Source organism: Cygnus atratus, chromosome 24 (genome assembly GCF_013377495.2).
Source record: "Cygnus atratus isolate AKBS03 ecotype Queensland, Australia chromosome 24, CAtr_DNAZoo_HiC_assembly, whole genome shotgun sequence".
NCBI lineage: Eukaryota > Metazoa > Chordata > Aves > Anseriformes > Anatidae > Cygnus > Cygnus atratus.
In genome coordinates, this window is record NC_066385.1 from 3,437,180 (window position 1) to 3,459,845 (window position 22,666).

At 53.8% G+C, this 22,666-nt stretch overlaps 2 protein-coding genes across 3 annotated transcripts in view; one reads left to right on the forward strand and one right to left on the reverse strand.

Annotated features, from left to right (window-relative positions):
• TAF8 (TATA-box binding protein associated factor 8) lies at nucleotides 1-7,635 on the reverse strand. 2 transcript variants are annotated; one of them, XM_035561327.2, is made up of 8 exons: nucleotides 7,580-7,635; nucleotides 5,330-5,486; nucleotides 4,528-4,626; nucleotides 4,160-4,222; nucleotides 3,590-3,714; nucleotides 3,130-3,277; nucleotides 2,377-2,519; nucleotides 1-1,901 (listed from the first exon to the last, which is right to left on the reverse strand). In XM_035561327.2, the coding sequence occupies exons 1-8, from the start codon at nucleotides 7,610-7,612 to the stop codon at nucleotides 1,758-1,760; spliced, it is 912 nt and encodes a 303-aa protein (XP_035417220.1). In that variant the 5' UTR covers nucleotides 7,613-7,635; the 3' UTR covers nucleotides 1-1,757. The 2 variants fall into 2 exon arrangements, with proteins under 2 accessions (XP_035417220.1, XP_035417219.1); XM_035561326.2 differs by lacking the exon at nucleotides 4,160-4,222 and adding an exon at nucleotides 4,005-4,127 and having other exon boundaries at nucleotides 7,580-7,633.
• Nucleotides 7,636-7,844: 209 nt separating this feature from the next.
• Nucleotides 7,845-22,666, forward strand: part of CCND3 (cyclin D3) — a 43,692-nt gene continuing 28,870 nt past the window's right edge. Inside the window, exon 1 of the mRNA XM_035561329.2 lies at nucleotides 7,845-8,124. The gene's annotated coding sequence lies outside the window, so the exon portion shown is untranslated. The remainder of the gene's footprint in view (nucleotides 8,125-22,666) is intronic.

Below are 22,666 nucleotides of genomic sequence, written 5' to 3' on the forward strand. Positions count from 1 at the left end.
AATTGTAGAAGATAAATTTTCTTTTATTGTGATCATAAAATTACTATTATCATTCTGCATTTTCCCCTACCCAGCGAGGGATTTTGTCATTATGAAAAACGCCTAATCCAAGTAAAAAAAGATATAAATTTTTATATATACATCTATATATACAATGTCTTTGTACATTTTTTATTCTGTACAACCAAGGCACCAGCAAAAGTGGCAGTGGCACATGCAGGACTTTTTTTGCTAGAGATACTATTTCAGATTGTTTGGCAGGAACACTTCTATTCTCACTGAAAGAATTCCTCCTTGTCTTCCTCCTCCCTGGGTGATGGGGGAAGAGGGATGTCTTCACTGAACGAAGGTGAACATGTACACACAACACAACTCTGATCTTCCCAGTGACTGCAACAGGCTCCCTGCACTCAGATACTACTCCAGGAAGCAATAAACTGTCTGGTAATCTGTAGCAGCCAGTCTTTACTGCCTCTCTCAGCGCCACATTTTCATCCAGAAGTGCATTCTTGACTACTGCTTAAAGCAATCTTCCCTTCAGAACGGACTTGCATGAAGAAGAAAAAGCTGATGGATAGCATGGACTACAGAATCCACACGATTTCATCATGCTTGGGAGACTGGACGAAATAACAGAAGTCTTTTGTCAAAGGAATTCAACCCATATTTTCCCTAAGTAAAGGCTGAATGAAAATTAAAAGAAAGGCCTCCAGAAGTGGATAACAATTACAACACTCCCACCAGCAGTTATTTTCACTTCTGCAATAAAGGCTCTTCCCTGGGGAAAGAAAAAAAAAAAAAAAAGAGAGCAACTTCTGTTGATAAAAGCTCATATCCGAGACGTGACACAATTAAAACGTGTGATCAATAGCATGGCCCTGCAGACTGTAATCAATACAGCTTTATTCCATATTCCAAGTTTTTCAGCAAGCATCTTTCAAAACAGCTGGTGGAGGCGTGAACTCTCAAAGGACTTGTGCTGTGTTGAAACTAACAATAGAACTGAAAAATAGCCTGAAGCAGCTGTTAAATCTTGCTATTCATACTGCTAGAAAATAATCTCAAAGCAGAGCAGGGTAAACACCACACTTAGCGCTTTTAAGTTAGAAGTGCAGCTGCAGTCAGAAAAGTGAGAATAAAATGCCATCTTAGCTCTGTATTTACACTTCACTCTCTTACCAGCACATCAGATGCCTTTAGTTTATAGAAGAAAAGTCTGTTTGCTTTTACCTGCCAACAACCCAAAGAAAGAAACCTCTCTGGGATTTTTCTGTCTCTTAATTCATGCTCCTTAGATTATAAGGCCAGACAGGGCTGATTGCAGAAGTTTCTCTTCTAGCCTGCGAGACAGCCAGAAATGAATTATGCCTTTGTGTTCTGCAGAGCCTGCTGGGAAGCACTGTGCTGCAAGAACCTTTGTGTCCCTCGCCTCTTCAGAGAGCAAGTCTCTCCGACAGTGAGAAGAAAGCAAAGTAAACGAGACCATTCCCATCTGTAACCTGGTGGCCTTCACCGCTTTTAAGGCAATTGACCATTGACCATTCCAAGTCAGCGGAGGGGAAAGAGGGAGCACTGCAAACCATGATGAGAGCGTAGGTCGCTAGGCAGACAGAGATCATGCCTCTGCTTCTGCCTCTCCGTGGGATTGCCTCTCCTGTCTTGCTCCATGGTGCCTCTCACCCGCAGCAGCAGAGGTGACCCCCAGAACAGTCAGGGAACTGGGCTCCTCTTTCTTTTAGCAGCCAGCTGACTACGTTTCACTTCTTTCTGCGGATCTTGGGCTTTTTTACTGGCCGGAGGTAAGGGTTGTCTATCATGTTCTCTTCCCCATTCCGGCTGCCAGACAGGGAGGTGTTCTGCTGTAACACTGAAGCGTTCTCTTTTTCAGGTCCTGAATCATCCTGGCACATAAAAAAAAAGAAAAAAAAAGGCATAAACAACCAAAGTTAGGCTAAACATGGCTTAGAAGTTCAAACCACACAACCTATGGGCAAAACAAAACATAAAAGATTGTCAAGATAAACAGCAGCACTCAAAGAGCTGCATTAAAGGTGAGGGAAGACTCCTGATTTTTAATACAAACAGATCCCCTTTGAGAACAGCACGGGATCTTGGGGCAATCTCTCTGCTCTAACACAGAAATGAAGTTGCACCGAAAGCTCATTACCCAATATTAGATAACCTCATTATACATTGCACCCTGCAAAAAGTCAAAGAACCATGGCAATGTTAGTCATTTACATCCGGTAAAACACAACCCACTTTACCATTTTCCACCCACTCTGCCCAGCTGCAAGGAAGACAGACAAAGAACGAGGTTTCATATGTTTACGAAAGTCAGGCCCGAGAGACCTCGATCTCTGAAGGCGGGCGTACCGTGCTCATATGCAGGGGAAGGTTCTCTGTGTCTGTCTGGTCGTCTTGTTCAGATGAATCTGTTTCTTCCATTTGCTGCATTTCCAGCTCAGAGGGGAGAAGAGCTGTCAGGTAGGGTACGGTGAAAGGCCTGGCAGCAATCACTGGGGAAAAGGACACAGTCAGCAGGGTGGGAGCAGGCTCCTCAACTCAGAGATCACAAAGCTAACCAGTTACATAGACAGTAAACATTTTCATTGGTTCTGGTTTTGAACAGAACAGGCACACACTATAAAAGTTCAATCGACTCATAGGCATCACTCAGTCCCCCTTAAGATAACACCAGCATCTGTGCTCCCAGGCTTGGGAAGGTGGGAATTCTTATCACTGCTTTGCAGGCAGAGAAACACGACAACCTCCACTGCCTTGCACAGAAATGTGTAAGAGAAGAAATGACTAGTGCAAGTTACAGAGGGTCGGACAGGACTGGGATAAACACATGAGAGGAGCTATCAGCCAAGGTCTCCACCATCAGAAGAAAGGGAGTCTTTGTTTAGAGTGGAAGCCTACCACTTGGTTTTTTATTATGAACCCATGGTTTTCATCCCTGTTTAAAATAGAAAATTTGTCATTTCCCTCCCTTTCAGTGCCTCAGAAGGCTAAACACAATGTAATCCTCCAGCGCTCACCCCCTGCAGTAACAAGAACTCTACGGGCATGTACGCTCTGTTAGACAGCTGTCATTTACAGCACAACATTTCCGAGATAACTCACATGGGAACGTGCTAACGTCATCTTTGAAGAGACTCTGTGTTTCTCCCGTCTTGGCCATGAAGCGTGTGAGAGCTCTTTCCACATCACGCCTTTGAGATGCTGCCTTTTCCCGTAGGACTTGGTAATCAGATACTGGCTCTCGGTACGTCTGGGGAGCAGGGAGGAGAAAAACCCACAGTTACTAGATGCAGTGCAGACAGCTGAAGTTCAAGACACTACTGCTAGGATGCAGGTGCTACAGACAAGCATTGAGTTTCAACATGTACAGATTTTCAGAGAGCTACAGATGTCAGCCAGCCAGAAATCTACAGCAAGGACAGCTCGCAAACAACAAGCAAGGTATTGAGCCAGAAGAAACAACATTCTGAACCAACAATGCAATAAAAACACGTATACACCTTTCCTGGTGTCATTGACTTCAGACAGACCCTAAATGGCACAGAAGACTTTTGTCACTCACTGGTGTCTTGATGTAGGTGTGAGGATCTGGAAACTCAGGAAAGTGGCCAGGGATGTGGGATGGATGCGGCTTGTTCTGTCCAGCCGTCAGGGCTTTGGGAGTCACGGGCTGGTTTGTCACAGGAGCTACAGTTAAAAAAAAAAAAAAAAAAAAGAAAAACACACACAGATCAGCCAGCAGCATTCTGCCAAGTGGTAGGCACACAGAAGTGCTAGCCTGTACCGTGCTGCGACCCAGGTCTCCAGGTCCTACAGCAGGGATGTAGCATATCCCATGAGCAATAGTTTCAGGATGCGTTTAGCATCCCAAAAGAATTCCTTGACCCCTCTCTCCTACACAAGGAGAACAAAACCTCACGTGAAGTGAGGGTGCTGGAGCAAAGGCAACTGATCTGGCAGAGACACCCGTCCTTCACCTATTACATGGTTGTTACAGGATCCGTAATGCAAACTGCGTGCCCAGGAGCACTGGGCTGCATCGTCCATCAGAAAAGCAGAAACTCTCTGGATGCCAGCAGCCAGAAATGCCAAATGATTTCCTGCAGAAGAAAAGAAAGGATTTCTCACGTACGGGCAGTGATGACCATCCTCTGGGAGCGCTTTGCATAGGCAGGAAGCGTTTCAACATTGAACCCTGAAATACAAAAGAAGAGGAAACAGAAATCATACCAAGGGTTTATCCCGACAAAAATCCCTTCTCCTAGGCTTCTCCAGAATTTTACCAAAGGCTCTGAAGTACATGAGAAAGAAAATCATGTGCTCTGGATGCATTCATGCTGCATCAACAACAGCGGCATCCGAGCACCTGCACGAGGCCTAGAAGAGCGGGCATCATGCGAGCACCAGAAACATCTGGAACAGATTTTCCTGCCAGCACAGCACACCCAAATCTCCTGCAATGCACACAGCTGGAATCAGTGGGACGAGGCAACTACTCACCCATTTCCACTAAAGTAACCACTATATCGGAGAGCGTAGGCTGGGTTCTGGCTGTGTGTTCACAGTAAGACTTGGCGCTCCTTCCAATTTCAGAAATATCTGGGGGAAAGAAAACACAGTACGGATTCAGTTCAGGCAGAGCCCACACGTGTGTCACCCAACCCTGGCAGTCAGCCCAAAATCTGAATCTTTCGCAAATCTAGCAAGGGATGAAGAATAGCTCCCAGAATCTAGCATCTTCCAGCATGAATATTTAAGAGTAAAGGAGAGCCAAAGTATGGAGACACCGACGACCAGAAAGTCAGGTGTCTTCCACAAGTGCAAAAGGCAAATCTGCAGCACAAGAATGAAAAGTACAAAACCTAAGCGTGGTGTGGTGTGACCAGAACGTGGTGTGACCTGACATCGAGGCACATCACCCATAGAAGTAGGAGCAGAGCTGCCAAGCACAGCGCTACTACTGCGGCCTACCACTCACCGAACGTCTGGAACTTTGTTGCTTCTCTATTTATTCTGGCAGCACCTCAATATGCGGAGCTAATTAGGATACCTAAGGCCCTCTGAGTATGATAGGCACTTCAGACAAACTGCTCCCAGTCAAAGAAGTCAGTGACTCCGTGGCTGTGCTCTAGCCACCGGTCTGGCCTTCTGCTTTTGATAACGGGATTAACATAAGAGAAATGAAAACAAAACAAAAAAATGCAACAAAGCAAAAAGTCTGAAAGAGCAAAGGCAAATCTGGAAACCGAGAAACAAGCGGACCAAGGTGATTTTGCCCCAAGTCGCCCCCCGGGATGCTCACAGCTCTGTAACATCTCCGTCAGCGTCTCCACCGCGGCCTTTTCAGCGCTCTCAAAGCCGGCTTCGGTGAGCAGGGAGCTGACCACCACCTGCAGAGTCCTCCTCCGAGCCAGGTAATAGTTATCCGCCGGCGTGGTTGCGTGCTTGCTGCCCGACCTCTGCGGACACAGACCCACACCTTGAGCCGAGAGCTCAGAGGAACGAGGCCCCGTTACAGGCAGCGCCCTGCCAGCGCCCTGCCAGCACCCTGCTTGCCCAGCCCCAGCTCCGCCCAGAGCCGCTCCCTGAACCACGCCGGTGAAACCAGCGCCGCAGGCACCCACGCGCGGGGCAGAGGGCACTGAGCCTGCCCTGCGCCCCCAGGCACGGCCACCTGCACGCTGCCAGCGCTCGGCATGGGCCCAGAGGTCCCCCACTGCACAGGTATACGCACTACGCACGTATGTGTGCGTACACACGTATATAGACATGCACAGATATACACGCTACACATGTACGTATGCATATACACACCTATAGACATGCATACACACATCTACACGTATACACATGTATATACACACATGTATATACACACTACACGTGTACGTATGCATGCACACACACAGACATGCATACATACACATCTACACGCATACACATACATATACGCTACACATGTACATATGCGTATACACATATAGCCATGCGTATATATACACAGTGCAATGCAGAGATGCATACACACATATATACATGCATGTACATCTGCACACGTGCATATACACACCATACAGGTACATACGCACACACATCTAGACATGCATACACATCTACACGTGTATACACATGTACACACTACACATATACATACGCACACACATCTAGACATGCATACACATCTACACGTGTATACACACGTACACACTACACATATACACACGCGTACACATCTAGACATGCATACACATCTATACGTGTATACACACGTACACACTACACATATACACACGCGTACACATCTAGACATGCATACACATCTACACGTGTATACACACGTACACACTACACATATACACACGCACACACATCTAGACATGCATACACATCTACACGTGTATACACACGTACACACTACACATATACACACGCGTACACATCTAGACATGCATACACATCTATACATGTATACACACATACACACTACACATATACACACGCACACACATCTAGACATGCATACACATCTCTACATGTATACACACGTGCACACTACATATATACACACGCGTACACATCTAGACATGCATACACATCTCTACATGTATACACACGTGCACACTACATATATACACACGCGTACACATCTAGACATGCATACACATCTCTACATGTATACACATGTACACACTACATATATACACACGTGTACACATCTAGACATGCATACACATATAGACATACATACACATGTACACACTACATATATACACACGCACACACATCTAGACATGCATACACATCTATACGTGTATACACACGTACACACTACATATATACACACGCGTACACACAGACATGCATACACATCTATACGTGTATACACACGTACACACTACATATATACACACGTGTACACATCTAGACATGCACACACACACATCTATACGTATATGCATATATACACACTACGCACGCACATACGCACACAGACACGTATAGACATGCATATACATACACACCTACAGACATACTCAGACATAGACGGCGATCCACTACGGTTCCGTGACACACACCCGTACGTATGCACGTGGACATACACGCTAGACATGTACATCTGCATACACATGTAGACGTGCACGTATGTACACTTATATAAATCTGTCCGTATGCCTCTATACTCACACACACACACATATATATACACATATATATATGTGGTGCTTCAGTCCCCACCTGCACCCCCCATCTCCCACCCGCGCGCGGCCCCTTTAAAAACCCGCCCCCCCCCCGCTCACCACCGCCCCGCCTCCCCCTCCCCCGCCCAATCAGAGCGCACGACCTCGGGCCAATCACCACCCGCTGCCTAGCCCCGCCCCCTGCCTCCCTCCATCCAATCAGCGCCCCGCTCCCTTCACCCCCACCCCCCCCACCCCAAAGCCCCCGGCGCAGGCCGCAGCCCCCGCGGCCCCGGGAGCAGCCCGAGCCGCTGCCGTTTCCCCGGGTTCCCCCCTCCGGACACCGGCACGGCGCAGCCGGGCCCCGCCGTTACCGTGCCGGAACCTCCGGGCGCCGCGTCGGCCATCTTGCAGGTAGGCGGCGCTGTGCGCGTGCGCGAAGGGGCGGGGCGGCGGCGCGCGCGGGGCATTGTGGGAGTTGTAGTGCGGCGGGGCAGCCCCCTAGGGGAAGCCGTTGCGGGGGGGGGGGCAAACCCCGGGGGGCCGGGCACGGAGCCGGGAGGGGAGGGGAGGGGAAGGGGGCGGCGGCGGCTGGGGCGTGAGGTGCGGACGGGGCTGCCGGGGGCGTGAGGTGTAAACAGGGCTGCCCCGCCGCCTGCTGCCGGCCTGCCCCCGGCCGGGCAGCCTCGGGGCCGCGCGGCGTCCGCCTGCTGGGGGAAGAGCAGCGCAACCGGGGGCTGTCACAGCGGCGAAGTGAGGGAAGTACCGGCGAAGTGAGGGCAGCGGGGAGGAGGCCGGGCTGCTGGAAGCGAGCCTGCCCGCGGCAGCCAGCGCCTTGGGCACCGTCCGGAGGCTGCCGGAGCCGGCGTCTTGGGCGTGAGAGCGGGAGCGGCGTCGCCTCAGGGGCTGGAAACGCGAGGTAAGGGCGATCGGAGGCCCCCTCGCGTCCTCGGGGCCGGGCGAGAGCCCCCGGCGGGAGGCTGCGGCTCTCCGAAGGCGCTGGGGGTGCCCCGAAGGGGCCGGAGCCGACCGGGCTCCGGCCGCGGTTTGGTGGTGTGGATTGCCGGGCTTTTGGGGCCCGCTGGTGCGCGGGGCGCTCCCCTTGGGGTTCCTCAGCACCGGCAGCGCTCCCTGCCCAGCTCCTTCGTAGCAGGGCAGGAGCGCCGCGTTCGGAGGCGCCGAGCTCCTTGGGGCTTCCAGCCGAGGGGCTCCTGGGGGCCTGGATGCTGCAGAACAAACCGCCGTGGCGCGTGAAGCCAAAAGAGGGGGGGGAAACGTGGCGGCTTAACGCTGGTAAATTATCGTTCACTTGCTAAACCTTGAGAAGCGCCTGAGCCGCGTTGTTTGGATGGGAGGGGTGTGAGCTCTGGCAGGTCTGGGCTGAAAACGTCAGCGCGGTGATGCTGCTGAAGGAACAGCTCGAGCTGAGCCGGAGCTGTCTGTGGGAGCATCGGGGGGGTTTCGGGTTGCTTGATGCCGTGCGTGCTACCCCCAGGGAGAACGAAGCCCCTCCGGCTCAGCTTGCCGTCGGGTTAATTCAACAAACGTGTGGGTAGTGACTATCGCAGCAAACCCGGGGGGCGTGCAAGTGTGGCCAGGTGCTGTTGTTTGCTGGATGTTGCGCGTATCAGGGCGCTGGGGGCCGAATTTTCTCCTCACCATATAATATGCCAGCCGTCAAACTCAGCAGAAGAAAAAAGGAAAACAAATTGCGGTTAGTGACGTGGAGCTAGACCCTGAAATGTTTCAGGCAGAAGAGAGATCAGGCAGGGCCCCGTTGCAGAGTGAGGGGGTACAACGTGGGTGTCTGGGACGTGTGCAGGTCAGGACCTCGGTCTGCTGTTCTTATCTGCTAACTTACCTGCTAACTGTCCCTTGCTTCCCTGTCTATACCGTGGGGGGCTGAGGGAATTATTGAGCCGTGTTATCTCACGGAGATGGTGACGGGTGCATTATAAATACAGTACGTAATTGGTCTGTAACTCCTGGTTTTTTTTACTGCACGAGGACAGTCTCTTCTTGATCTCTTGTCTCCAGTACTTTGTTACGTCACTCGTCAGTGGTATTTGCATCATGTACCTGGAAAGAAACAATCCTGATTTTCGTTTCTTGTCTCCAAGTGTTTCTGCATTGAACTTCTGTAACGCTCAAACAATCCTGCAGAACGTGCAACAAGACCCAGCACCTCTCTCCCACTCCGGAGACCGAACTGCTGGATCTCCCTGCCCCAGCTGACTCTCAGTCTTTTCTGTGCGGTGCTTTTCTCCCTCTGTACGGATGGAGGGCATCCGCTGCCTTCCTGAGCAGCCTGGGGTCATTTTTCTGGGAGGTAGAAAGTGGAGGGGCTGAGCAGTTACGGAGAACACGGGCACCATCTTTCTTCCTTCAGTGTTTGTAGGGAAGAGGGAGCCCAGCATGGTCTCAGCCCCCCACGTCTGTCATCAGTTCCCAGCTAGCTAATTCGGGTCTTTCTGATCGTTGCTGAGGGAGTTTTGCCTGATCCTAGCGTGGATTGTCACACTGTCACACAGGCGTGTGCACCAGGCGGGTGCCACCGCTCCTCCCTGGGCTGCCTCCGTGTCCGAGCAGCCACAACTCGGCGCTCCCCTCGGGAGCTCTCTCCCTACAGGCGGGTTGCTGCAGGTGAGGCTGCTGAAATTGCAGCCTAAACATCTATTTTTTTGGATGAGCCGTTAGGCCTGGCTTGTGCGTACCCCTCAGAATGTTTCGCTGTCTCTTTTCCCTGCGTGTGCTGCATTACTTGGTTTATTCACGTGTGGGAGCTATTGTGTAAATAACAGCACTTCACAGCCCCGTGCTGCTTGGTTTTTCACTCTTGAATATTCTTGATTCCCCTTTTCAAAACGTTATAGGCAAACTTTATAAACAAAACTGTCCCAGCCTCTAGCTCGTTGCACTCCCAGGGCTTTTGGGTTGGGCAGGGGATGGCAGGGGAGGGAGGTTCTGCAGCGAGGGGTGCGGGGGAGGCTGGGTGCTGCAGTTACGGGGGCAGCGCCCTGGGGTATTCTGGGCTCTAGTCCTGGCTCTGCAGCCCGCCAGCCTGCCGAGTGACCCTAGGCAAGTCCCTTTGCTCCTCTGCGTTTCGCTTTCCCGTCTGTAAGTCCTGGCGTGCCTTGGGGGACGCTTTCAGAGATGCCCAAAAGCCCCATCTGACATTAAAATACTCTCCTTGATGGCACAGGCTTGAGGCCTTGGAAGGCTCTTCCCCAGAGCAGCGCAGCCCGTGCTGGGCTCGGTCACAAGCAGAATATCCAGTGCCTGGCAGAAAGCCACCGGTCTGACTGTTGGCTGAAGGCCCTGAAGTTAGCGGTACAAAATCCCTCTTTATGGCATGGATGCGCAATTCTTCCGTTATGCAGAGCTTCGCTCTGTCTGGTGAGGGGAGAGTTGAAAAAAACAAACTTCCGTGAAGGTGATACTCAGTGATTTTTATTTTTTTTTAATTTAGTTTTTCTGCATGTCTCTGAAGTAGCTGCTCGCAGCCGCTAGAGGAGACTCGCCAGCCAAGAGGGGACTCAGTGAAGAAAGGAACGCTTCAGTGCCATGCTAAAGGATGTTGCCAGGGATCCGGTGTGAAAGGGAAGGAATTTGGAAGCGGGCAGAACCACGCCGGCAGTCGGTGTCGCTAGGTGGAGGGCGGCATCCTTAGTTTGGAGCCCGTGCGGAGTGGGAAAAGACATCGCCCCCGGGAAAAAAGTGCCAGTTGCTGGTGCCAGTTTCCTCCGGAGTTCTGTGAACTCGGTCAGCTGGCAGCAGGACGAGAAAACGCAGGATGGCCACAGCCTGTCTTCCTGCGCGCGGTGTGTTTTCCCAAAGCTTGGAGCGTTTCCTCTCGCTTCCCCTTTTAGCACCAACAAAACCCACTTTCAGATCGGTGTCAAACTGAGAGAGGAAAGGAGTTCACGTGTTTTCACTGAGTCGCATGCAGGTTATTTCAGAGATGATGGAGGAGCTCGGATTCCCAGGTCCTAAACAGCCGTGTGACCCCAGACGAGAGCGTATTAACCTCGTCGAGCTCCCGCTGAGCGGTTATTCTAATACTTACAGTCCCAGAGGGGGAGCTGTAAAGCTTGCTGAAATTCGTCTTTGAAAAGAATAACAGGAACCGATGACTCCGGACCCGTCGGGCAGGGAAAGCCCAAAGGCCGTGTCACTTTTGAGCTGGGAGGTGCTCCGCGCAGCAGCAGGCTGGCTGCGTGACCCCGGTGTTCGGAAGCGCCCCGGCTGAGAGCCGGTTAGTTAGTCAGCTGGAAATGACTGAGCTCGAGGCAGGGGTGAAATTTCGCAGCGTGCGGTAGACAGGAAGCCAGGCCGTGAGCTCGAACGTCCCTCTGTGCTCGGAAATTTCATTGTCTCTGGCTCCCCGCAGAGGAGATGCGTCCTGGGGGCAGGCCTGGAGGAGCGATGGAGCTGCTGCCCCTGGAAGGAAGCGGCTTCTTCCCCCGGGTCTTTTGGAGCGCTGCTGGTGCCCGGAGATGTCCGAGGCCTCCAAAACTTGCACCTTGCCTCCCTGCACGGTGCTGCTGTGCCCCAGCCCTGCCCCGGCACCGCTGCCACCAGAGGGCACGTCGCCACCAGCCTGCCCTCGGGCCCCAGAGGCTCATTTCAGAGCCCCAAATTGCCAGCGCTCAGCTCAGTTCGGCTCCTGCAGCCACTAGCTGTCAGGATGCCACCAGCATCTTCTGCTGAAAGGCTCCTATGCAGCCCCCAGGTTCCTTGCCTGACACTGCCTGAGGGTTTTTGTCCTGTGGTGTGACGGCGGCAAACGCTTGGGGTGCAGAGGAAGCTGCTGCTGGGCTGGGGAGGGATAAACGGCACATTTTTTGGCTCGTGCCTTGCAGAAATAGACCAAAATGCGGAGAGCTTATGGGCGCCTCGCTGCTGGTTTTCGTTATTTTATTCTGTACTCCTCTGACAAATGTTATCTGCTCGGCGGTGTTATTACCCTCCTCTCTAAAGCAGCGGTGGCGTTGGTGTTGGCAGCGCACTTGGGTGTTAATTAACGCAGCTTGGAGCAATACCCTTGCAGATTTCCTGCCAGCTTCGTCTGGTGGGGGAGGCGTGGGGACAGGATGAGCCCTCCGCAGGGCCACACCTGGAATTTACCTTGCAAGAAGCTGCTGCTTGCACAGAAGGTAGAGAAGAGTTTCCAGAACGCAAAAGCCGTCTCACCGTGAGTTAGGTGTTCCAGCCACGGGGTTTCTTCGTTTAGTCAAACCTATAAATAGCCACCAGGGGAGAAGGTGTCTGGTGGTGGAGGGCTCTTTGATCTCACAGACTCATAACACGATCCAGGTGCTGGAAGCGCAGGTCAGCGGGGTTAACGCAGGAAATAAGGTGTCTCTCTGCAGGAGAAGGCAGTCGGGCTTCTCCAGGGTGCAGCGCGCTCCCAAACACTTCGAGGCTTCGCGTCAAGACCGACTCTGCCTAGAAGATAATGCTGCAGCTCGGCTGCAGGCTGCTGAGCTAGACACAGAAATGAGTTTTTGTTGTTGGTTTTTTTTTTTTTCACAGCCAGCTCCTAAGCAGGCGAGGTGCTGGTGTCCCTGCAGGGGCTGTGCTGTATGGCAGCCCCGTAGGGTCCCTGGCTCTCCTCCCCTGCCACCGCCCCCTTACCGTCGGGGCTGCAGAGGCGAAGTGTCCCGGGTCTCTTTCTCCGTGTTGCGCTCCAGAAGGATGGGTCTGCCCCAGCGAGGGGGTCCCAGGAGCTCTGTTTGGCCAAACCGGAGCGTCGGAGCGGCCTTACTGGTTAAAGTGGGCCTGGGGTGGCTGCTTTTTGCTGGGCCTTCTATTTCAACACTACTCAGCTGATGTAAAAACTGTTCCTTCCCTTTCTAGCAGCTCATAGCTGTGTTTGAGTCAGTGCCACGTCTAATCCACCAAGCATGTAAACCCACACCTCCGGGCTGTCCGGAGCTTCTGCTGCCAAGAACTATTGCAGATCTCCGGTCAGCTTGTCCTGCCTCGTCGCTGATTCAGGGGATGCTCTCCGTTTTATTCCTCCTGCCTGCCTGAAGCTTTAGGGTCCAGAGGTGACGAGGAGATGGGCTGAGCTGGCTTCCGAGGAGCGACAGACCTCAGGGCGTGCTGAGAACGGGCGGAGGAACGGAGCCAGCTCCGGGTGACGTTCTCCAGCCCAGATTCTTCCAGCCGACGCAGCTGGTCCTGCTCGGGGGGGATAAATTGTGCCCCCAGCCCTGGCCGCACGTGGTGGTTCTGCCTCCCCGTCCTCGCTCTGGGCGAGCTGCCTGCAGCCGCCTTGGACGTGCCGGGTGCTGGCTGCAGCGAACACGGAGCCGTCGGGGATGCTGTAAATCAGCAGACCCCCAGCAGTGGACGGGGCATGTTTGATAGAGCCACTACTCACCTTGGGGCTCGAGCCTGCTCCCCACCTTGAGTACCTGCCTGACTTGGCCGCATCTTCTCCGAGGAGCGGGCTTTTGGACTGCCTGAGTAAGGGCTGGGTGGCAGGGTGGGCGCCGACTCTGGCAGAGCAGATGTCAGCACTGAAGCTAGGCCAGGACAACGTCTCCTGCGTGTTTTCTTTGCATGCTTCCCTCTGTGGCTAACAGCTTGCCGGAGGAAGCCATCGCTGCTGTGAGCCGGAGCTGCATCTCGTGTGCCTTTTGATTTTTTTTTTATTTTTTTTTTTGCAGCGAGCGAGGTGCTGCTGCCGGCCCCGCGGGGTGACAGCCTTACCCTGCAGCTCGGCTCCGAAGAGGCCGCTTACCACAGCCGGGTTTATTACTGCTGCCTCTGACAAATATCTCTGTCGGGTCAGGAAACCACACGGTGGGTGTTGCCCTTTCAGGGCAGGGGTGGGGGAAGGAATCCTGCTCCCCCCCCCGCAGAGGCGCAGGGATCCAGCCGGGGTGCTGGGATGCCCCTGCTCTCCCCGTCGGGCTCTGGGTGCCTCCTCCAGCGGAGCGGGGCGAAGCTGCCCGTGCCCCTCCTCGGGCAGGGAATGTGCAGGGCCAGCGTGAGTAATTCCTGCAGCAGGTCGTGGGCTGAGCCGGCTGCGTCGGAGCAGGAAGCAGGCGAAAGTTTGGAAAATTCTTCTGTGGTTGCGGGAATTTGTCCCTGCTGGGCTCGGGGTCCGTCCTTTGAACCCTGCGTTTCTGCAGCAGGACAGAGAAGCTGTTCGGGTGGGTTCTCAAGAGCCCACGTGCCTCAACGAGGTCTCAGGCGTGGAGGCTGCTGAAACTGTCCTGGGTTGGAGCGAGGCGTTGCTGCCTTTTGGAGTTGCCTCCCCCAGTGACGGGTGTTCTGTGTGCTGCTTGGTGCGGGGACTCAGCACTGCTCTGGCTGTGCTGTTGGTCTCGTTTTATACAGCAAGGCACTTCCCTTTCTGTGTTTCTTTAAAATGGAGGAAAAATAGTTGAAGAACCATCAGTGATTTGACTGGAAGAGTCGCAAAGCGGGGCAGCTGCGTACTGTTAGGGTGGGTGACGTTCATGGCGTTGAGAGGGATTTCTGTCACCTTAAATGCCTGTTAAGTCTTGTTTTAAGAATACTGGCAGTCCTTAGCAAAGCACTTGAAGGAAACGTCTCTATCTGTAAATTTGAGCTTGGAGTCTGATGAGAGGTGCTCTTTTTTTCCCAGTGGGGTCCTGGCAATACAGAAGCGGTAGCAACGGGTGAAATGGAGGAGCTGCTGCGTACGTGTCGGACCTTCTCAGCAGGCTCAAGCTGAGTTTAGAGCTTGGGTTTGGACTCATCCTTGTCAGATCAAGTCCAGCTCCCCGTCCCCATTTCAGATGAAATTAGAATCGTCATTATCGGGCACAAAACTGATACGAGGTTCTCCCCAAGAACAAAACTTGAGTGACGTAGTGGCTCTAAAAATCGTACGTGCCCTTCAAAGAACTTCTTTTCCCATAGCAGAATCGTGTGCTGAGTGTCCCTGTGCAAATGGGTGTGGGGAGGGACCCGTCCGGCCTCGGCCAGCGTCTGCCTGCATCGTCCTCTCCCTGGGGCCATGGCAGAATCCCCTTGCCCTGCCGGGAGGTGGGGCCAGGCCATCTGCACGCTGCCTGCTCCATCTCCTTGAGATGTAAAAGGCTCCAGATCGTGTCCTGGACTAAGTCCAAGCTGGGGAAACTTCCTTTTTCTTCCAGTTAACTCTTTCCACAAGAGCCTGATCCGAAGGCCGTTAATCCACTGAAGTCCTGAAGCAGTCAGACCTGCTGGGAACCCCGAACTGACCCCCAGCAGACATCTGCAGCCCCCTAGGCTCACGGCGTAACGCCACCCTCAGCCCCTCTGTTAGCCGGGCACGGCAGCTTGTTCCTCTGGGGCTCCAGAAGCAGCAGAGACAAGGGGTGAGCTTGCAGCTGTTCAGGATGTGTTGCTGATTCCGGGACATCTCCCACCCTTTTTGGAAATCGAGAGCTTGGAGCAAGACAGAAAGAAAGAAGAAACAGCCGCTGATAAAGCCTCGCAGCGACGATGGCCCTGTTCTCAACGGGCTGCCTCTGGGGATCGGCACCAGCTGGGAGGCAACGATAGGCTCCGCGGCTCCTCCTGTCTGTTCACCTCCCTGCTCTGGGCACGGGGACGGACAGCATCTCCCTTCCTTCCTCCTCCCTCCCTTCCTCCCTCCCGTCTCCGTCTCTTCCTCTCCGAGCCTGGAGCTCTCTCCGTAACCCCTGTCAACTTGCCCTGGCAGCGTTTCTGGCTGGGCTCTGCTCGCTGACCTGTGGCCGCGCACATCCCTCAGGACGCTCTGGTCCCCTCAGGGGTCCTGGCTTAGTGACGGTGGGCTGGGGAATCCCGGAGCGCTGTGAATTTCCATATCCTAGGACAAAGAGGGGGGAAAATGGTGGAAAAAATGTGGTTAGAAACTGGTGACCCCGGACAACAACTGGCAGTAGGTCACCTACGGATGCGTGGTGGGGAGGGTGCTTGCTGGAGCTCAGGGTGACAAGGAGCAAGGAGCACTGCTCCGGGGGTAGACGCGGAACAAGTTTTCAGGGGCTGTGGAACTGCCTGGTTCAGCTGGAGGGACGGGCATCCGTGAGGCTGAGGGCAGCAAGAGTTGTGTTGGTCCCTGGAGCTGGGGAACGCTGGGGCTGAGCTGGAAAGGGCTCCTTGGGCAAGGAGGGCTGAGACCTGCACCCCCTCTGCACGGTCTCAGAGCATGCGCTTCCTCAGCCTCACCTACAGCAGGGTCTATTTTGGGGTAAATACTGAAGACTGAGTCTTTGAGGGCATAGTAAATCGAGTTCCCACACCTCAAGCAAAGGTCCTGTGGCTTCAGAGCACACGGAGGGCTGTAGGCCTTGTTTCACGTGCAGACAGCTGTCACCACATGCGATTTTTTTTTTCTTCTTTCTTTTTTTCTTCTCTAACAAATGAATGGGGTCCCCGCATCTGGCTGCGGCGGTTAAACAGGCTCGATTTAATCGTAGGCTGATACAGGGCGCCGAGAGAAAGGAGGGGAAGAGGGATGAGAAGCACCCAGCACCTGCTTGCCCCGGGCTGAGTCGTGCCGCGCACGCGGGAGGGTCGGGAAACGCACAGCCCGTGGCGAGTGTGCAGGCGAAAGTGAAGGGCCTGGGTCCTGGTGGAAGGTGCTCAGGACCTTTTGCAAAGGTTTTTGGCAAGTTCCAGCAGGGGCAGGGTGGAAGCAGGACAGGGACGTTGCAAAGGGGCCAGGGTCAGGAGGGCTTGGGAGGATTCACTGCGCAGGAGCCGGCTTCCAGAGCAGCGTCTGCAGCGGCGTGATGCGAGCGTAGAGCTGAGGCAAATCTGACGACTCCCAGGAAACGAGAAATCCCTTCTCCCTGGGAGCAGGTTGTTCCCTAACGGTGCATTAGGGATTGCCTTCACTCGCTTAAGCAGGGCAGAGGGAAGGGCACCCCATGGGCCTGTCGTGTCCCAGCTGCTGCGCTCAGGCTGCTTTGCTGTGCCCCCAGGCTCAGGGCAAGCCCATCTTTCAGTGCCAGGGCAGGAGATGGGGCGAAAAACAGCTGAAAACTTTCTTCCAGTGTCATGTTCCATACCCAGCCGGAAGAACTGACTTCTCAAACCCAAGCCTAGGCCAAATCTCCTTTGTACAGTCTACAGAGAGCCATGGCAGTGCTGATCTGCTGAGCACGCATGAGTGGGTCTCTGGGATGCTCTGGGTGTTAGTGGTATCCTGAGCACGGACCAGTGGGTTCCCCTGCTGAACGGCGTTGCTTTTACCAGCTCTGGAAGTGGCTGGCAGGTGGGAACTGGCCTCCTGGGTGGAAAACACAAGGCCCAACAGAGGTAACGCTCGGCTCTTGTATGAGAAATCCCTTGGAACTGGGATTTTGGAGCCGGACCCCAGAGCTGGGAAAGGCTGTGAGATCACCGAGGAGCTGGGAGCCAAGGGTTTGGCTAAGAGGGAGGCTTTGCCGTCCAACCTGGCGCTGGGTTTCTTCTCCCCCCTGCCCCGCTCCTCTCTGGCAGCGGGTTTGCACGTTAACTGAGACAGCAGTTTTTCCCTACCCCCCCCCCTTTCTGCCCTCCGCTCCACCCCCCAACCTGGTTATCGATGAAAGGAGATTTGACATGCGATAGATCCCCAGATAAAAGCAACGTTACGAGAGAATGTGAGCAACAGCTCGGGAGGGGGAAAAAAAAGAGAGCCCCAAAAAAGCTGGCGAGGCGCAGCCGGGGTATCTGGTGTCAGCTCCAGGTGCAGCCGGGAAGGGGCCTGCCCTCTGCAAAGGGTTAACGCCAGGACCGCCGCTAGGCTTCGGAGGCCTTCTGACAGGGGTTTTGAAATCTGATTTTTCTTTCTGCAACCCGGTGAGGTTTTGATCAACTTCCTATCTGAGAGCAGAAGTCAGAGCCGGCGCAGGAAGGCTGGTGCAGGGGTGCTGGCTCGCGTCCTCCTGCCCCGTGCCCTCGCGCTTGGTGGGGGCGGCCGGGGTGCTACGGGGGACGAAGGGGAGGGAGCAGCCCTGCAGCTCGGTGGGTGCCCCCGTGGGTTCCCTCCAGCGGAGCCCAGGCAGCCGTGCTGCACGTGGGACCTGCTCCTCGCTGGGCTCATCTCGCCTACGTGCCGGCCTCGTCCGGCCGCGGCTCTTGTGTGGAAGCTCCCCGCACGAAGCAGCAAAAAGCTGCGTGCACCTCTAGCCTGCCGCGGATGGAAGCCCAAGCGCTGAGACCTCCCCGGTGCCCCAGAACTCCCAAATCAGCTGAGGCCCTTCAGCTTTGTGGGCTTGTAGCCCACCGCCCCCGCGGGAGGCGAGGTGCACGGGGCTCCATCCTGCGCCCCTCTTCGCAGCCACCGCAGGGTTGTCCCCGAGGGGCGTTCTGGCAGCACGAGGAAGGCAGAGCAGGTCCCCTGCCTCATGCAGATGTACCCAAATCCACTCGCTCTAACCCAGGAGTCATTTGCACAAACCTGCTTCTCGGTGGCCCTTTGCATATGCAGCTGGGGCTTTTTCTTGCAAGGACTTTCCACTTGAAAAGAGCCTGTCCTAAGCTGAAGTTTTTGGGGATTTGCTGTCTTTGGGAGGGCTCGGTTTCTGTATGCACGTGTTGTACGGAGGAGCTGGGCCTGGGCGAGCACAGATGGACTCCAGGCCTATGGAAAGTACCTTTCAAACCAGCCCTGTTTAAATTTCTAGCCGGAGCCAGAAAAGAAAGAAATAAATAAAGATGGGAGGTCGTCTCTTTTTGCCTGATGTATTTAATTTCATTAACAACCAGAGCCTGGGTCAGCCTCTCCATTGGAAATACCCCAAAAAGTCTCAGATTTTGCAGAGATTTCCCCAAATTCTTCAGCTGGGGGCACGACACTTCTCATCTTTAGCCAAAAACCATCTCAGCATTTTTCTGTCATCTCGCTGAGAGCCAGCCAGCGGCGGCTGCTCGGGTCACCTCTCCTGGTAGGGTACGGGCACATGTAGGTCGCTTGCTCTGCGTTACGTGGCTTGATCAGTGCAGGGAAGGATGCAACCCTAATTTATGATTAAATTAAATAATGACTTGGGGGTTTATGTTGCCCCAAATCTCGGACACCGTCAGAGTGTGGAGCTCAGCCGAGGGGAGTCCCAGTTCTGCCCAGTGTCCTGGTGCTGCCAGCACCCGTACCGGTGTGTGGGACCAGTAAAGACAGCAGCACAACTGGAAAGGTCTGGGGTGCTCAGGGTTGTGACAGCACAGGCAGGGAAACAACTGCTGAGATACTTTGTGTAGTGTAGATGCTACTGTCTGTCTTCAAAGCTCCTGTGCCACATTTGTTTTCTGCCTCACTTGCATCTGTTTTTGTTTTTTTTTTTGTTTTTAACTGCGATGCAACTGTTACAGCTCTTTGAAACTGTCAGCCTGCACAGCTGAAGGGTTAAAGGCAGGACACGGAGTGGGCCCCAGCACAGCAAGCTCCTTTGATGGCTGAGGACTGCCAGCACCATCTCTGCTGTCAAAGCGCTATTTTAGCTTAGCGCCTCCAAAGCGGTGGTTTGCAGGTTGAGCTCAACGAAGCGTCCACGTGCGCACCCAGACTCATCTTCCCTGAGCACCTCGCTGGGCCTGCAGGGGCTTGGCCGAGGCAGATCTGCAGGTGCAAGAAGTGGCAGGAGACGGGGACTGGAAAGTGGCCGGCCCTCAGGGCACCGGGGCAGCTTTCAGCTGTGCATCCAACCATCAACCTCTGCAGGTGAGCAGAGGTCGTTGCTGAGCATCTATTTTCTCCTCAACTTACGCCGTGCAGGAAGTAAATAAACACTTAGGCATGCTTTTAACGTATTTGTCAGCTAAACGGTGGTAAAAAAAAATGAGTTTGCATATTGTGGGGCTGAATGGGCTCGGGTCTGCACGTGGGAGCCCGTTGAAATCGGTGGGGTCTCAGGGGTATAAAACCGATGGCAAGCGTCAGCCTTGTCCAAGCCTTTTTTATCTCGCCATCTCCGCTGCTGGCACACAGAACGGTGCCCTGCAGCTCGGCCGGCATTAGTCACGGGCTGACCTTTCTGCTCTGGGGCATGCGGGGACTGAGCTTGCTCACATCAGTGAAGGAATCATCCAGGGTTTGATGGTTATAACTGCAAAGACGGGAGTCTGGGCTTTATTTGGCAGTGTCTCCAAAGCCCAGAGCCCTGCCAGGTTCCCAAGTACAAATGCAGAGTCCCTGGTCTACCATTTATTAGCTAATTAGGGCCAACTGCGATCTCGTGCAGTAGACGCTTGAAAATGGAAGATCCCCAGCGTCCGTGGACATCGCGTTGGTGTCTGGAGCAGAGTAAATCTCCTGACCCAAGCAGGAGTTTCCAGGGCATGCAGTTAGTTTCTGGTGTCTCTGGTTGATTGTTCACAGTAATAGCTGACACTTAGATGAATGTGTCTCTCCCCTTTCAGATGCATCATAACCTCTGTCCTGAAACAGCTCGTGCAGACACTTGGCATCGCTGCGTAACAACCCGGCAGTGAGGGATGGTGAGGCAGAGGAGAGCGTGGCGGGAGCTGCCCTGGCAGGAGGCTGAGGAGTCTCTGGAGGAAAAAAAAAAAAAAAACACAACTTTACCCTGTGGAAACAAAACCGTGTGAATATTAATATTGGAGTTTATTACGAGTGACTTATTTGGTGCAACAGCCACAGGCCCCACCAGCGTGGTTCTCCAAAGGACCGTACGTGCAGGTGTAAGGCAGAACGCATTTACTGGGGGAATGTAGGGAGCCAAAGGGAAAGGTATCGTGCCCGTTTTAAAGCAAAAAGATCGAGGCAGAGATTTGGCAATTTACACAGGCTTTGGGGCTTGAATGGGCTCTTCTGAGTCCCGGCTTTGGCTTTGGCACCAGCCCTTTTCCTGGGGACAGAAGGGGACTGGATATCTTGGTTTCTGTAGGTGGTGTAAGTCACGTATCTACAGCCGCAGGGGTGCTCTGCAGGTAGGATGTTCTCTGTCAGTGTTTTTCAGATGCTGAAAAGAAGCGCACATTTCCTCCTCTTCGTTGTGCGTTATTTTGGATAAGCGAGACTTTTAACCTGCTCAGCACCTCAAGCAAAAGCAGCGCCCGTGTTTCCTACTAACCTGGCACCTTTCCTTCTTCACCAAATTCGGCTCAGCAGAAGGGCGAAGCGGCATATTCAGCTCATGCCGCTGAGAAAATTGTAGCAAGGGCAAAAAGAGGAGGTTGTCTAAGAGCTCCCAGCCATACCGTACGGGAGATTTTGGATGGGAAGTGAAGAGCAACTTTTCCCATGGGAACTACAGGGGGAGGCAAGCTGGCCTGAATGGAGGCCTCATAAATCAATGACACACACCTTCGGCTTTCTGTGCCATAGCCTTGGGCGGCCGGAATTTATATGCCCAATCAATAATTAAGAAAAAAACCAACAAAACAAGAAAACGCATCAGTTATCAAAGCGCTGAATTCTGTGAGAGTCTGTTTCCATCGGCCTCAACCCACCTCTGAAGGGGAAGCTGGGGCATTGTGCGTGGGGTCTGTTTGCTGAGGGCCATGCAGGGAAGGGGTGTGGGTGTGGGTGTGTGTGTGTGTCCGTCCGTCCGTCCCTCCCTCCCTCCTGGAGTGCTGAACTCAAACCGATGCAGCTGCTCTTGGCCAGTCCCGCTCCTCACCTCCCCTCTGGGTGAGGGAGGAAGAGCTCAGGCAGTCCGACTGGCAGGGACACCTTCGTTTTGTTCCACTTCGCAGCTCAATATGTATTCCTTGTGTGTTTTTCGCCCAGAAGCAGCACAGTACTTGTGCTGCCGGCTGGACAAATGTGCGTTGTCGAAGCACTTTTCAGGTATTAACCAACTCGTCGGTGTTAAACGGCAGTGATGGGATTTTCCAGGGCTGTCATTATCGGCCTCAGCTGCAGCAGCTGTGATGGAAATAAAGTTAAGTACGCTGTAAAGTGCACGGGCCGGGGAAATGTGATTCAGGACGGGGAAATGTGATTCAGGACGCATGATCTTACTTCTCCATGCGCCGTCATCAAGGTACCTTCGAATTTGTGGCTGATTAAAGGCAGGCTGTTTTCACCCAGTTCAGTAACCGGTTCACAGACTCCCTCCGGTGCTGTGACCCCAGTAACTGCCCCTCCTAAGCTCAGGGCTGATGATGTGTGATGGGTTTTTCTCCGTGCCTTAGCCTAGGCACTAGCTGGGTGCTTGGAGTCGCTCCTTGGGCAGAGCTTGTCCCTCTTCCCCATCCCCAGCCTCAGCCTGGGGTCCAGAGGTAAGCCTGGGGCTTTGTGGGGCTCTCAGCACCCTCTCTAAATACTCTTTTTCTTCATAGACTTTCCTGCCAGCCTGCAGCAGTTTACGTGCACCAGCGCAATGCATCTCTACCTCTCCCAGGCCACGAGTGGATGCCCTTGTGCCTGCGTATATCTTCCCTGTGCAGGCTGATCGCCTCCTTGGCCTGCAATTTTGATTGCAGAGCTACCTCTGAGAGCGCAGCCAGCTCTTCTGCCGCCTTGCTGCCCTCAGCCTTCTCCGTGGGTAGGAATTTCA